Consider the following 16,109-nt stretch of genomic DNA (forward strand, 5'->3'; position numbering starts at 1 on the left):
AACACTGACAGTGTAATGTGTTATACAACATAGTAATGTACAGGGTATTTTGCAACAATAAGAACCAAATTTAATGTCACGTCTGGAGTTCTTAGAGCAGCAAACATGAAGATTACAGTCTTCTGGGATGCAGCAACTATTTACCAAACTACATGATCCTACACGCCAGAAGACTGTAATTATTATGGGTAGTATAAAGTCTATAAGACAGTTGGAATGCTGAATATCATCAAAACACTTCTTGAACTCAAGGTCAGGTATGAAAACGGCAATGGACATATGATATCCATTTCATGGTCAAACAGTTCTGTTCACAGATATCTTGAAGTGACAATATTAAAATTATGCACTCCCATTTTACTTTTTGAATAATTACACTGAGATCATAGAAAGAAGTCCCATGGACTAACCCCATCTCCCTTGAGCTGTTTCACTATCCTCCCCTCCACAAGCCTTGTCATCCTGTTCACATAAATGTTATCAGCACATCTACAAGACAACATTTGCTGAAGTAAGGTCAGGGAAAGGATGAACACAGATTCTACCACCACACCCAATGGCCTAGTATCTATGCCCCTTCCCCCTCAATTATCCTTGCATACTGACCTGCTCTATTATGAACTTACACAGACAATTCATGTTACTCAATTTTATTAAAATAAATTACAATAATTATTATAAAGGCAAAAGAGGTCAAGGTATCCCTATAAAAGGCCGTGGAGGCCAATAGGGTTGTGAGATGTCGAGGCTCCCACATTTTCTAGACAGTCGGCTCACAGATGGCAGTGAGTTTGTTAGCCTTATGTGCCAGCCACCCTTTACTCCCAGGAAGATTCCTGGTACTCATTCCTGTTAGAGGCTGAGTCAACCCCAGGGCCATAGTGCAGCTGGAAGGGTTAAGTCAACTGAAAAATCCCATGATCTCATCAGGAATTGAACCCGTGACCTTCTGCCTTGTAGCATAGTGCCTCAACCACCTACACTACTGCATGCCCCAACAATAATTATGGCAATCAATAAGAGCAAAGCAAATGGTTCCCTTCTCCCAAGGAAAGGAGATGAGTAGTGTAAGTATTGCAGGAAGCTCATTCTCTCTGACCCAAATGTAGCGACAAATGGTTTCTGCATGATGACATGGGCCAGGTAGTGCTTCTGAGAACTGCAACAGTATGCAGACCAGGGTGGGGGACACCTGACAGCTATCACACCCATTATCAACAGGATGTCTTCTTACAGCCTTATTATATGGACATACTAACCTGGTCACACAAATGCTGAATATTCTGGATATCATCCTCAGATATTTCTGTACCCATTGATATTTCAGCTGCCTCTTTCACTTTTGCTTCTACATCTTCGGGCAGAATATCTGAGAGGTCTGAAGAACTTGTGTGTTCCCGTGTCCCTGTATGGAACAAGATGAACTGATACAGCGTGAAAGTAAAGCCACGGCCCATGAAACTTCACTGATCAGCTCAGTCACAGGTTATTTACTCTGTCCAAATTCCAGAGGTTCATTATTATTACAGACTGGGTTATGGTGCCACGCCATTCTGACATAATAATGCACTTACCAATAATTCTGACAGTCTTGACGAAAGCTATGTTATCTGTGATGATCTTGCATAGTTCTGGGAAGTGCCAGCCGTACCATTCTCGACACCTCATAATGTAGTTATTCAGCTCCTTGTCCAAATCATCCAGAAGACAAACGGCTTGTACGATCATTGTATCTATCTTGTCTGGACTGAACTTCAGTTTGTACCTTGAAAGGCTGGGAACACAACATGCCATGTTCCTTTTAGCATGGGACCAGAGACAAACGAGGAACTCTGAGCACTCATAAAGCCTACTTCCCTGCTGCACACATTGTTAGTCCTACAGATCTGTTAATATATAACTGCTATTTTATTTTCCTCTTGGGAATAACTTATTATGTAAGTACATGTTCTGCATACACTGAATTTGTCAGATATAACTTAAAAAGTTGCACACCTCTGTCACATTGGTAACTGTTGATTTATAATATTTCATACATGTTTAGATATGTTTATGATTTACAACTGTGCCATATTTCTGATGAACAGCATAATCATTTTGGATGTAACACTGTAAAGTCCAGTAGAAGTTCAACTCCAAAGAGTTAACCACGTAAGTAGCTGAACGACATCAGTGGCAAACAAGTCCCTATGGATGACTATTCTACAGAATGTTCAAAGGGTTGAAAAGCTATGAATCAACATTGCCATAAGCTACTCTGGTCCCCTGAGCTGCAGGAATGAAAGCATGGTTCCACAAATCTGCTTAACTTGCTGGCACTTGGTTCATTCCCTGCCCATGAAGCTGGAGACAATATATAACTCTGAAACAATGGGGTTCTACCAGACAATACCATGTCACATTCCAGAATACAGTACTCATTATAGACACTGCTGTGAGAACCTCAGAACCAGAAGGAAACAGCTGTGTCTGCTGATGGAGTGAAGAGTAACAAGAAGCCACATGAAGTATAAACTTAGATGGATATGAGCAAGATATGCCGGAAAGAAAGTGTTCAAGTTGGCATAGGCATGAAATTACTAAACCTGTAAAGACAAATAGAAGAGAGTAACAGACACATTTTAGAGAAAATAGAAGTCACCTGTGTGCCAGCCCCAAGGCCATGGCTGTCATCTCCTTCTTTGGAAAGCCAGCCAGCAAGCTGTCCAGCTGTGATCGAATGCATCGCATCAGTTCCTGTACCGCTGTGTTAGACAAACAGGACAGATTCAACTTGTCTTTGATGGCATTGCCTAACTTTGCATCAGCCACCAGTAACTGGTCCTGAAGATCCTTTGCCACTACTTTCTTCAGCATCTTCTTTAGTGACTTAGACATCTTGCCCTCGACTGCTGCTGTTGTGGCAGCCAGAGCGTCTGTTGTGTCTGTGAATTTCTCAAAGTGCTTCAACTTGACACTACAAGAAATAAAATGAACTTCCACAGATTTCTCCAGAAATAAATACAAGGCCTTCCTCAAGCAGTCATAAAATTACAATTTTAAAGTGAAGCCTTATTTACTGCTACTATGTCAAATGTAACTAAAACCAATATTCTAACAATAAGTTTCATGAATACCGTATTTACGCATGTATAGGCCGCGTGTGTGTATAGGCCGCAGCACAATTTTCAGACAGAAATTATAGAAAAAATAATTTTCTTGGAATATTATTTCAGGAGTAGAAATTATTCCGAAATTTGGCAACGTTAATTTTTTTTTTAATGAAGTGTGATTTCGAATATTTCGAATATAAGCCGCACCCCAGTTTTCCTCTTGAATTTTTGGCAAAAAATGTGCGGCCTATACATGCGTAAATACGGTATTTTTGGCCCCTTGCACAAACGAAGTCCCACATAACCAAAATAAGACCTCAACACAGTGGGCATGAGGCATGAATTCATAAAAGGCCATAAATGGAAAACACGTTGCAGAGTTGTTACCCATACTGTAAAATTATTCCAGAACTTTCTGGCATGTTATGCTGTGGAGTTTGGCCCATGTTTACTGACATTTGAGAGGAATGTACAGGGGATGGACAAAAATATGGAAACATCTAACAAAAACCACATTACCATGACTAATATGGTGTAGGACAACCTCTGGCTTGCAATCTCCTTGGAATGGCTAAATAGAGGTCCTGTATGATTTGCAAGGGAATCTTGTACTATTCTTCCTGAAAAACATGGTAAGTTCTGCTATCGATGATGGAGGTGGATAGCACGCATGCAGATTGCTCTCCAAAACAGACCACAAAGGCTCAATAACATTGATATCTGGCGATTTTGGGGGCCATGACAGACGTGACACTTCATCTTCGTTCTCAGAAAACCAGTCCTGGATGATGTGAGCTATATGAACACAGGCATTGTTGGCTTGGTAAATGGCATCACCATTAGGGAACAAAGTTTGCACCATGGGATGGACCTGGTCACCCAAAATGGTCACATAGGTGTTGGCAGTGACGTGACCTTGAACGGTGTGAAGATGGACTCATCCGACCAAATGGCCGTCTTCCATTGCTCCACAGTCCAGGTTTTATGACTTCGGCACCACACTGTCCTCTTAGTGGCATTCTGATCACTGATGAGTGGCTTTGGAATTGCAGCTCGCCCAGAAATACCCTGCTTGTGGAGTTCCCTTCATACTGTTTTGGTGCTGACAGGGTTTGTTAGCATGACACTCAGTTCAGCAGTCACTTTTGCAGCTGCAGTCTTCTTATTTTTGGTCACAATCCTACGCAATGTTCGTCTGTCTCGATCACTCAACGCACATTTCCGTCCAGCTGGTGTTTATCAGATGCGGTTTTTTCAGTCCTCCTGTATGCGGTCATAATCTTGGATACTGTGCCTCGCGAAACACCAAACACCTCAGCTACCTTGGTTACAGAAACACCCACCATATGGGCCCCAACAATTTGCCCACGTTCCAATTCTGTTAGCTCTGACGTGAAGCACAAAAACTGCACAGAACACTGTCTCGACATCAAATGAAGCTTGCAACATATTGCGGAGGTTGTACAGGTAGTGGTGTTGGGCAGATACGAAAGCGTGACCTACAAAAGTCGCTAAAATAAACACTTCAATTCAGGCATGCATTTCACGAGGTGTTTCCATATTTTTGTCCATCCCCTGTACTACCCTCCATATTCAAGGTCAAAGAACAAAGCAAGCAAGCATCCAACTTGAGCTTACTAATTGCATGGCTTACACTATCAAAGTTGAAGATTTACTAGACTACAGGGCATAACATTCCAGAAGACTACTCTGCACTGCTGCATGAACATAAAATTATAACAATAAATTTAGAAATACACATAAAAAGAAAACACGAGTGCTGATTCCTTGCATAATCACATTCTCGCACGTTCATTACATGACTTACTCACGGAGCTGAGCCCATCTTGAGGAGCCACCAATTCTGCAGCTACTCAAGAATTTCCCAGCATTTTATGTAACCTTAAGGTTCATTACTGTGTTCAAAAGAGCCCTCCAGTAGTCCCTATCTTGAGCCAGATGAATCCAATCCATACCATCCCATCCTACAATACCGAATCTTATGTCCGTTTTCTTTAGCCCTGGCCGTTTATCCAGAGGATCCGTCCAGGCCCGAGGCTTTTTGTGTAAATTTTCGTAACACGCTTATTTTTTACGGTGAGTTGATACCTCCAGCCCAACCCCAAAACTGTATGACCACCCTTGTCGGCTGTCCGCGGCTGCTTATTTAACATATTCGCAGATTCCCTCCATCCGCAACTCGAGGACGCGCCATGCCGAGGTGACAAGGGACCACCTAACATAGCTGATTACAAGATGGTTAAAAAAATTAAAGCAGATCAAAATGAAGATCTTTGCTCCTTCCTTTCTGTAATTGTGTCTCTTTATCACATTCCAATATCTCACTACTCATAATTATTATACACAAAATCACAGCTTATAACATAATAAGGGAAACCAAAAGGGTATATATACATGAACTGACCCACACGTGTTGAATGTATACAATTATGACATATGACTAAACTTACACTCTGCTGGCGGCTTCTGGTGTTTCAAAATCATGGTAGAGATTCTCTGTTTTGGTTAGTTTCTTCTCGTCGAGTAACTAAAACGTAAAAATATTATTCATTACTACCACGTAACAAAATTCTCACTGAAAACACGAAATATATATTTACGCCATCACTGCCGTAACTTACAAAATTCACTAAATTATCAACTAATACAATTACTGGTTACTACCTTAAAAATCGCATAACCCGCAGGAGTCTCAAATAACACCAACATAGTGAAAAAAATTACATTCAACAAAACTTTCAAAAACCTTAACACACACGCTTCACACACATTCCCGGTCGTCCCGGTCTACGTTCGGTGCATTTTCCCACGGTTCACAGTTTGTTGCGGACGTCGTGGATTAGATTTGCAAAGAACATAAATCCAGAGGATCCAGAGAGTAAAGGATGATGACGCCAGTGAGTACAAGCTCTACAGAATACAGGTCATACGGTGACGCATACAAATAACTACCAAATAAAGAGGCAAACGACAACGCAGAAATGTAAGGAAGGAAGAGAGAATATTTCTGACTAATAAAATAATAAGAACTTTACATCCTGGCACAAAAATTGAACGTCCTGCTGAGTCTATTAGTAACAGTAACCACGGGAACATAAAACAATAACGAAGCGAAATCCGAAATACACTCAGCTGTTGCCAAGATGGCAGGCTCGGCTTTAAGGAGGTTAATGGCAGAATATAAACGTAAGCGTTGTAAGGTATTTATTCTGAAAATTGGTGTTAAAATGGAAACTGTATTTTATATATCGAATAGAATTTTGTTTTCTTGTGCTCTTTCAACATGTGGATGTTCTTTGGGACGTGATGACTAGCACATTTGGATCTACCCTATTAGAAATGCGAATGATTTTGAATTTCGTTGTTAGTAATGTCTGTGCCTTCATATAAAATTGGTGGTGAAGCATATGGAATACATGAGTTCAGTTTTTGCATTAAAAGGGTTTGATAGTGTACTTAATGTATAATAAGTAAAGGTTGTCACAATCAATGACTGAAAAGTATTCATATTCTGGGATGTGACCCCGTGTAGTCTGGTAGACGTTCACCTCCGTGTCAGGAACGTACCCTCTCCAACTTCAGGCTAATAGAGTACACAGTGTCACATCCCAGCTGATGCTTGTCAGCAGAGTTGAAATTTAAGTAAGTTTCTTGTTTGTTGGGTCTTATGTGAACATAGGTAATGACGATACAAATATGAGCTATATTATGTGTTAAGAACTGATTGTATACTCATTTTGTACATGTTTCAGAACTAACTCTAAACCCACCAGAAGGTATAATTGCTGGCCCTATTAATGAGGAAAATTTTTTTGAATGGGAAGCACTAATAACGTAAGTTGTGGGAGTTTCTTCTAAGAAAGGTTACTTCCATTGAATGAAAAGAACGTTCTGACAAATGACACTACATAAAAGGATGAAATAAATCTGCAGGAACAACCACTTGTAAATGACTGTAATTATTATATCATTATTCATGTGCATCTGGCAATGGAGCACTGTGTGTAGAAGTTTTGTGACCAGGTTCCCCTTCAGTTCCCTTGCAGTAACCCTTACTATTGTCAGTCCAAATATGTCTCAGAAGCATTTACTGCTCAAGTCAGCTCACTAGTGGAAGCCCTTGAATGCATCATGGTGAGCAATCTGCATAACGCTATTACACCCCTGTTCTCATGCATGTGATAACTGAGTAATGTGTCACATTGCATGAAAGCAGAGCACCAATTCTCCATTTCACCCAGGACATGCCAAAGTAACCAAAAACTCCATGTAGTAGTCATTGGGAAGCTAACGCTCATTTAGTCGATCAAAAAATTCCCCACCTCTTAATGGAATTTGAATCAGTTATTGTATTCACACTGAATCGTGTTATGAGCCAGCTGAATGCAGTTCAACCATGCACACTCTACTTCTTTGAGATCCTGTTTTTGGTTGTTTGCCAAATAGAATCTTTCCTTCAGGCTCTCTGTCTTAAGATTTTATTGAAAGGGCAAAAATAAGTGATCTGAACACATAAATTATAATGCTGCTTCAATATTCATGCATATTTTGATCATAAAACATGCTAGTATATTTAACTTATGAACTATCTTTTCTGAACAACATTCCTTATTTGTGTTTGTCACATGGTAAAAAGAAGTTGTCCCTGTACTTAATTAATTAAGCACTGTGTCATGAAGACATACAGGGGAGTGAAGGTATAGTAGGGCATTATACTGCAACCAGATATGCTATCATTGTGCCTCTCTGTTACAGTGGACCAGAAGGAACATGCTTCGAAGGAGGAGTATTCCCAGCAAAACTGATTTTTCCACCGGACTATCCACTTAGTCCACCAAAGATGCAGTTTACCTGTGAAATGTTCCATCCAAACAGTAGGTATTTTGTTGTTGTGGAACTGGCATTCACACAGAAATAGGGTGTTTGAGAGCAGGGTGCTGAGGGGAATGTTTGAACCATAGAGAAAGGAGGTGACAGCAGAACTGCAGTCATGAGCTTCACAATTTTCACTCCTTGCCAAATTTTATTAGGATGATCAAGTTGGGGGGGGGGGGGGGGATATGCAGGGTATGTAACATGAATTTGGAAGAAGAGGGGTATATACAAAGTTTTCATAAGAAAACCTAAAGGAAAGCGAGACAAGGAGGACCTTACCATAGATGGGAGTATAATATTAAAATAGATATTAAAGAAATATGATAGAGTGTGGACTGATCTAGCGCAGGCTAGGAAGTGACAGAGGACTATTATGAACATAATGAAGCCCCAAGTTTCATAAAATACTGGAAATTTCTTAAGTAGCTGAGCAACTATTAGCTTCTCAAGAAAGATTCATCTCCATGGAGTTTTTTTTACTGCTAGTGGGGTGAGACTTAAGTCCCTTGTACTGCGGCCACTTCTGGCCTATTGTACCAGCCCCAGATGATAGGTGAGAATGATTGTGGAGCAATTGGTGGAATGAATATTGGCAGGGGAAACCGAAGTACTTGGAGAAAACCTGCCCCAGTGCCATTTTGTCCATCACAAATCCCACTTGACCAGACCCGAACCACCGCGATGGAAAGCCAGTGACTAACCACTTGAGCTATGGCACAGCCATCTCCACAGAGTTAGTTAATTGACTGTGGCATATCTGAAGTTCAGAGTGTAGTGTATATCTTGTCAGCCTTTCATTTGAATGCTGTGAAAACAGTGTGGAAAGAATGTATAAATATGACACAAAAAGGATTAATAAAATTATGTGTGCCTTATTTTACTAAACACTGTTTTAAGCAACTTGCAACATCCTGAAAGAAACCATCATTCTTGCCAGATTGTGTCCAATAGGACGGACACAGCTGCATCCTTTCACAGCCCCTCAGACCACAAAGTATCCACAAACTGACTGCATAATCAGTTCAGTTGAAAAAGCACCACTAAGTAAATCAATAATCGATCACTGAAACTCATCCAACACAAAATAACCTCTGAAGCTGATACATATTCATTAAGTAACATCAATTTCAATACAGTCTACGGGTTGTGGGTATTAACATAAAGTGAAGTCGATAGCTTACATATATTAACGTAAGTTAGGATATACTGGTTGCTTCTATTATCATGTGAAACTGTTTTGCAGTATATGCTGATGGACGAGTCTGTATTTCCATACTTCATGCTCCGGGTGATGACCCTATGGGTTATGAATCCAGTGCCGAGAGGTGGAGCCCAGTTCAAAGTGTTGAGAAAATATTACTGTCAGTTGTCAGCATGTTAGCAGGTACAAATAACGGAGGTTAATTTTTATGGTAAATGTACGTCAATTTCTCATAATTTTTTTTTAATATGAAGCTCATTCTCTTCTGGGATTTAGCACCATGTAACCTGGTAATGTCGTTCAGAGGAACTGAATGCCTCAATCTTCAGGGTGAAAGTGTAATGATTTTCTTCTGTACTGAAGATGATGGCAGCAGGTTCCTCCAAAACATTTGTAATGTTGTAATGCCAGACTACATAGTATCACAGCAGCCATGAAGCTCAGTTGGTGTAGCAACTAGGCTACAGGCTGGATGGCCAGGGTTCAATTCCTAGCGAGGGCAAGAGATTTTTCTCTTGTCTGCAGCATCCAGACTGGCTCTGGGCCTCACCCAGCCCCCTATCCAGTGGACACAGGGCTCTTTCCCCAGGGGTAAAGTATCTGCTGTGAAAGCCTGACCAGTCATGTCCGTAGAGTGCTGAGGTCAAGAATGGTGGAGCTGCACTTCCACTCTTTATGTCTTCATGTCATCATGCTTCACCTTCAGTACATAGTATCACACACCATAAGACTGTGATCTACATATTTACCTCAGATCTTACATTCTGAAGTATGTTTTGTTGTTCCTGCAGAACCCAATGATGAAAGTGGTGCCAATGTTGATGCGGCCAAAATGTGGCGGGAAGACCGTGAGGAGTTCAACAGGATAGCAGAGAGGATAGTCAGGAAAACTCTTGGGCTTCCTCCACCTTAAACATTCCAATATGACACACCATGCTGCTGACAAAATCCAGCTTTACCAGAACCTCTGTGTTACCAGTCAGAAAATTACATGTGCTACATACAGAAATATCATTAAAAGCTTTAAATGGTATAATAAATTGTCCCTTCACTGCTTGCTTACATCTAGATCAAATGCTGCTTGTGAATCAGAAGCTGTTACAATGGATATAGTGTAAATAACCTTAATGTATAAATTTAAGCTACTGATCACCATCATTATGACATAATTTGTTATACCTGGGATTTAAATTCATCCAGTGCCAGACACCTCAGTGAAGTGATGGGTGGGGGCAGGATATCCAGAATTCTATCCTCAGCATGGGCAGGAATTTTTCTCTTCATGTCCAGGTTGATTCTTGGGTCCACTCAACATATTTTTTCCCCCAGGGCCAGAGATGGGCTGTAAAGGTGACTACCAGTTCCATGTAGAATGTGTGGAGCTTTATTTCCATGACATCTTCACAGTGTGGTGCCTGCTAGCAGCAACCATATTTTTCAAATCCGATATTTGAGAACGGGGCTAAGGAGTATATTTGAACATAAAAGAGGGGAAGTGACAGGACATTGAGACAGCTGCATCAAGGAGACATATATTAACATAAGCAGCAACAGAAGGCAGCAGATTCCCTCACCCAGTAATTTTAACACCAGATGATGATCACATTGGTTAAAACGAAACAAACTCCATGGCTTTAGTCCGCAAGCAGACTATACCAACTGAGTGACCACCGCTTGTCAGCGAAGTCGGTGCCAACTTTAGTGGATAGAGGATGTTGTGTGGTTGAAGCATGTAGTGATAAACTTTTAACAAATTTTATAGAATCTAGTGTTGCACACGAGACTGTAAAAAACTAATCAAAACTGAGATGGGAAGGTTATGAGTCACAAGTTAAGCATGATTGCTGAAAGCAATTTCAAAATTCACTATTAGCTTCCTGTGGCTGTCAACAACTTCACCATAGCCCTGTATTTGTTCATTTTCAGGCTTCTCAGCTACCTTGAAGATGCCAGAGACTTGGTCCTCACTCAGTGTACTAACAAAATAAGATGGTACAGGCACATTTTAAACATGAATAAAGACAGACTCTGGAAGGTTTTCAACATGTAACTAAAATAAAAAGCACCCAGCAAGGAGACCTCAGATCAAAATGGGAACAATAGGTTACCAACATGTCACGCAGAAGGAAGGAAGGAAGCACACACAAATTTAGGAGGGGTTTTGGAAAGACAGAGATAGATGGAGAGGTCTGGTTGTTAGGCAACCTAAATGAAGATATATGGATTTGGAATTCAGTCACAATCCATTTGAAAGTTCCATCCCAGCAGTTTGTCTGCAGAAACTGAGGAATATGTCAGAGAATAGTAATCTTCTGGGGAATGACTTGGAGTATCTCTCAAATACAGATATAGAGAATTATCATTATACCAACTTGCTAAGTCTTTATTGTATAATGCTGTAATAACTCATGAGGGAATGTACATGAAACAGGATATAGTAGGATGGAGTTGAAATGCTCAATGGTGGTTTACTTTGTGGTCAGAAAAAAGGTTCCTAATATACAGGGCTCAACAAATGGACTTCTCTGCTCAACCGCACCAAATGAAAAATCAAAGATGATTAGAACTGATTTGTTTTATCTGTTAATATTCACTCCCACTGTCTTCATTTCTGCAAAGATGTGAGACAACAAGTTTGTAACTGGAATGGATATGAAGGCCTTTGTTACTGCAAGAGCATGGTTAGGCAGATTCTTTTGTGAAGAAATATCTGGCAAGCAATTTCTATGATTGGTGAAGCAAGCCAATGTTTGTTGACCCCTGCTAATGCAGTTAGACTGTGGAAGGTGTACGGATGTTGGGTTAAGATTTTCTTACAATAAGACAGCTTCCACAGTAACAAAACAATGGGATAATGTACTTCGTATCATTTAAGCACTCAGAATACAGAAAGGCTAGGATTGTGTGCAACCAAAACAGAATAATGCATACGAAGATCAGGTATAATGACAACATGAGTACTTTCAAGCTGAAAATGTCTTTCTGGAATTCATTACCATTCAGTTCGTCTTCAGGCACATTTTCGAAGTACAAAACATACACTTTCAGTCTTATACACCAAGTATAAATCGACAGTAAAAACGATATACTATCTGTTGGATAAGCGAATCAATATGAAATGATATGTCAACTGAAACATGAATCAGGGGTGCCAATTGATATCACAAGTGAAATATCTATGTTATAAAAACGCTTTCCAACTCATTTTGTCCTTTTGGCTTCAAAACATTCTGACAGAATCCTAAAACAAAATTAATAGCTACACATACAGTGTGTCAGGATATGATCCATTTTTCAGTGATTTTGTAACAACTGATGGCAGAAACATGAGAAGAAAGAGAAACTGTGAAAGTTTTCATGCGTTATCAGCGACATTAAGCATAAGAAAATATTGCCAAAACCTTTAAGTTCACAGAACATAAACTGATACTTATGAGACCCAGTGACCACTCTACTCATCTCATTAGTATTCCAATTCTTACCAAACCAAACTGAGAATGTCTCAAGTCATGTGACTCAATTCAGTCTGTATCTTCAATTTCCAGACTTGATACAACAAAGAGATGGTTAGTTCCTAGGTACCTCACTTAAAAGCAAAACCACAAAAGTAAGAAGGGTATGAAAGAATTATAATAGACAACTGCTTTGTAAGAAGAAACCTGAAGTTTTTACAGCAACTAACAGTAGTGATGACCTCTGTGCTAAATTGTCCAAAGGAAGGCCTTACATAGGATCCACTTCATTGTGGAAAGTTAGTTTATAGGATACATACATAAATAAATCTGACTTTATAAAGATTTATTGTAAGAACCCTTTGAAGCCCACAACGTCCACAGAACAGAGTTTGGGAATCCATTATATTACATTCATATTTTAAGAATTATGCTATATGCTCCACTGATCTGAGACAGAGCAGTAAATGACTAGGTGTTATATATTTTATAAACGCAGATTTTTATCTAAACATGTGATCAATGGAATAAGATATTCACTGAAAGCTCGTCATACAATTTGGCAGTATGTAACTACTCCTGATCCCATCATCGATATGGTGTATTTCAGTATGGAAATTACATGGCTCAAAAACAGTGACATCTCACTACTTTGGCTTTAAGTGCTCTATTCTGTTCAAGTTCTGGACCAGCACAATCTTGTAAGCCATGTTCCTTAACCCTTACTGGTCTAATATTATATTTCTGCATCATATTTGAATTCAGGACCTAACAAATAGGTGGAACAGCACATCATTGCCAATTAAGGCTACAGGTGTTGCCACTTGATGGCTCCCAAGGGAGGAAGTGCAGCAGGTGGAAGTGGTGCGGCATGGGACAAGGCTGCTACACAATTATCACAACTTTCCTTTCGTCCCCTCAACTAACAGAACATGGACCACTGTATTATACCATTAATACGAACTGAGATTTGCTGGTACCAGCAATAACAAATATATCTATACCACTAACAAAAAGACCCAGCATATTACAAAATACACAAGGTCTTGGAGTCGGCAGGCTCTTGTGAAGTTCGTAATGGGCCTTCGGGTTCCAATTTCCTGACTCGCTGTGTGATCATCAGCTTGTCAAGGACCTGCTGCATGGATTTAAACTGTGGAGCTACCTGATAATTCAACAGATCACAAAAACATAAATGTTTCTGGGCAAGGTACCTTTTTCGTTTACTTTCCTTATTTTGATAAAATGAAAGCAGGCTTATGCCATCTCCATGGTGTCTGTGTATCCCCCACCCCTCATTAACTTTTGAATGCCTGAACAAATCTTTACGAAACTTTGTGTCTGTACATCATGGCACCTGAGCCCATCTCGGTGGCATGCTTCAGAAATCCCTCCCATCAGTCTGTGTCCCCCTCCTATCATTGCTAGGCAAAGGCTTGGTAAAATGTATCCCTCCTATCACTGCTAGGCAACAATTCAGTAAAGATGTTCCCATGGCAAGGAAGAACTGTTGGAGGCATCGTTTTATGTGTGGTCCATGTTGTATCAAAGGAAAGTAGGCACTCAGTTCTTCCCAGAACTTCTTGTTAGTGTTATTTCATGTCTGCACCACAAATATTGAATGTATGATTACCCACAAGGAGACAGCTACAGGAAAACTTGAGGTTTTATTTTAGGTACTACTAATTACTGATATCTGATATTTTCATTTGAGATATACATAAAACTGAATTTCAAGAGCATCTTACAAATAATATAAACGCTCTTTATGTCGCTCTCAAGACAACCACCCATAAGGCTTGAACTGAAGAACCGAGTAACATACACAATAGGGCAGTTCTGGAGCAATGGGGATGACTGGCTTATAAGCTTGATACATATTGGACAGCAGCCCAGCATTCCCGACTACAAAATATACTTGGTCCCTCCTTTCAGTGTACAAAATAAAGTCCACGCACTGAATTTGACACTGTTTCGAACCTGAGATCTTTTACAAAGAAGTATATGCCTCATCTCCATGCCACTCCATCCCACACTTTGTGTTAGTTATGAGAGCTAACTTCAAGAAAGGCAGTTTTTAGTTATAAGATGTTTTTACAGCAGACATTTCATTTTACTTTAAGAGACTTCAAATAAATTTACCACAATCTGTTCATGAAATTGAAAACAGTATAGTAGGCCCTCGTTACACCACAGATTCCAATTACTGTGGCTTTGATCAAGTAGCCCAGTATAATCATGTGCATTTTATGTCATAAAAAATTTCCAGTGTTTTAGTTACAGTATAAGACTATTGCAACATTCCTTGCTACAGTTTACAGGTACAGAGGATAAAGCCCATGGACTGCTACGAATACGCTGTAGATTTCTGGTTCCCATAACCCTGCAAGTATTTATTTAAACAGTAAAGTTTAATGAACACTCCTTTTACCTGCTCAACCACAGACTGAAATGCACCTTATATTCCATATATGTATTTTAGTCACTCCTTGAATACTGTATATACAACAACAGGGATTCCAAAATTATATGTCAATTTCACTTATAATGGAAATACTTACTATGTCCACGAATCTTTGTCTTTGCATTATGACCACTAAGAAAGGGTGAAATTTTCCAAAAGCTCGAGAAACATTAATTTCACATTTTTGTTATGACTGAAAGATGATTTTGGAAAATCTCAGAGATATAAGCATGTAAAAGACCTACACAGTAAGCATCTTTGGAGCTTCCAGCAAATTGATGGACTGTTCAAGTGGAACAGCTTGACCCCATTTAGTCAGATCACAGACATTCGGACTACTAACGCAATCAACAGACCCAGTCTAGCAAATTACAAATACTCAGCCACATTACAGCAGATGCTGGAAATGTTCATTGTAAGGAGAATGTTTGAACCTAACACAAAATGAATTCTTGCTACACGAAAGATCAAACATCAAACAAACAGTGACTGAAAAGAAGCTGAAGGAAACTGGTGTGGACTTGCACACTCTCCTCAGATACACTCAGACATATCAATGCATAGACGAGTAGCGTTTCATGTTTCAGATTTACTCTCATTCATTCATGTGTAATCTGTCAAGATGACATGTCCACAGTCTCTTCCAAAACAGTTCCTCCACTTGATGCGATCTAGAGCTTTCTCCTTCAAATGAAAATATCCTCTTCTGTCCCCAAGGTCATCCAGCATCTTCTTACATCTTCTGGTCACTTCTATCCACCCCTTTATCTTTCCTTCAATAACTTCTTTTAGAAGGCAGTTACCGCGTAAGATATGACCAATCCAATTAGCCTTCCGTTTTCTTATTTCGTGTAGGATATTCCTCTGCTCACCGACTCTAAATAACACTTCATTTCTCACATAATCAGTCCAACTGATCTTCTCCATCCTTCTCCAACACCACATTTCAAAGCTTTCCAGGTGTTTCTGATCTACTGTCCTAAGTGTCCAAGTTTCAGCCCCAT

The 16,109-nt window shown here is 39.8% G+C and overlaps 2 protein-coding genes across 2 annotated transcripts in view; one reads left to right on the forward strand and one right to left on the reverse strand.

Annotated features, from left to right (window-relative positions):
* The window catches only part of LOC111868366 (nucleolar protein 58), a 17,493-nt gene extending 11,569 nt beyond the window's left edge, over positions 1-5,924 (reverse strand). The window contains exons 1-5 of the mRNA XM_023858951.2: positions 5,778-5,924; positions 5,564-5,640; positions 2,642-2,956; positions 1,575-1,774; positions 1,260-1,405 (exon numbers count right to left, since the gene is read on the reverse strand). Coding sequence (XP_023714719.1) covers positions 1,260-1,405; positions 1,575-1,774; positions 2,642-2,956; positions 5,564-5,640; positions 5,778-5,822 — 783 coding nt within the window. The 5' untranslated portion in view covers positions 5,823-5,924. The remainder of the gene's footprint in view (positions 1-1,259; positions 1,406-1,574; positions 1,775-2,641; positions 2,957-5,563; positions 5,641-5,777) is intronic.
* Positions 5,925-6,102: 178 nt separating this feature from the next.
* On the forward strand, positions 6,103-14,633 carry LOC111868364 (ubiquitin-conjugating enzyme E2 G2). Its single transcript, XM_023858947.2, has 5 exons — positions 6,103-6,299; positions 6,866-6,947; positions 7,869-7,987; positions 9,232-9,372; positions 9,981-14,633. Exons 1-5 carry the CDS (start codon positions 6,257-6,259, stop codon positions 10,100-10,102), a joined length of 507 nt encoding a protein of 168 aa, XP_023714715.1. The 5' UTR covers positions 6,103-6,256; the 3' UTR covers positions 10,103-14,633.
* The last annotated feature ends 1,476 nt before the right edge of the window (positions 14,634-16,109 follow it).

Source organism: Cryptotermes secundus, unplaced genomic scaffold (assembly GCF_002891405.2).
Source record: "Cryptotermes secundus unplaced genomic scaffold, Csec_1.0 scaffold2392, whole genome shotgun sequence".
In the NCBI taxonomy this organism is placed as follows: domain Eukaryota; kingdom Metazoa; phylum Arthropoda; class Insecta; order Blattodea; family Kalotermitidae; genus Cryptotermes; species Cryptotermes secundus.

Bases quoted from the DNA above. Each gene is read 5' to 3' on its own strand.
- LOC111868364 (XM_023858947.2), top strand. From the start codon at position 6,257: ATGGCAGGCTCGGCTTTAAGGAGGTTAATGGCAGAATATAAAC. The intron at 6,300-6,865 runs GTAAGCGTTGTA...TACATGTTTCAG, and splicing joins GTTAATGGCAGAATATAAAC to AACTAACTCTAAACCCACCA. The intron at 6,948-7,868 runs GTAAGTTGTGGG...TCTCTGTTACAG, and splicing joins GAATGGGAAGCACTAATAAC to TGGACCAGAAGGAACATGCT.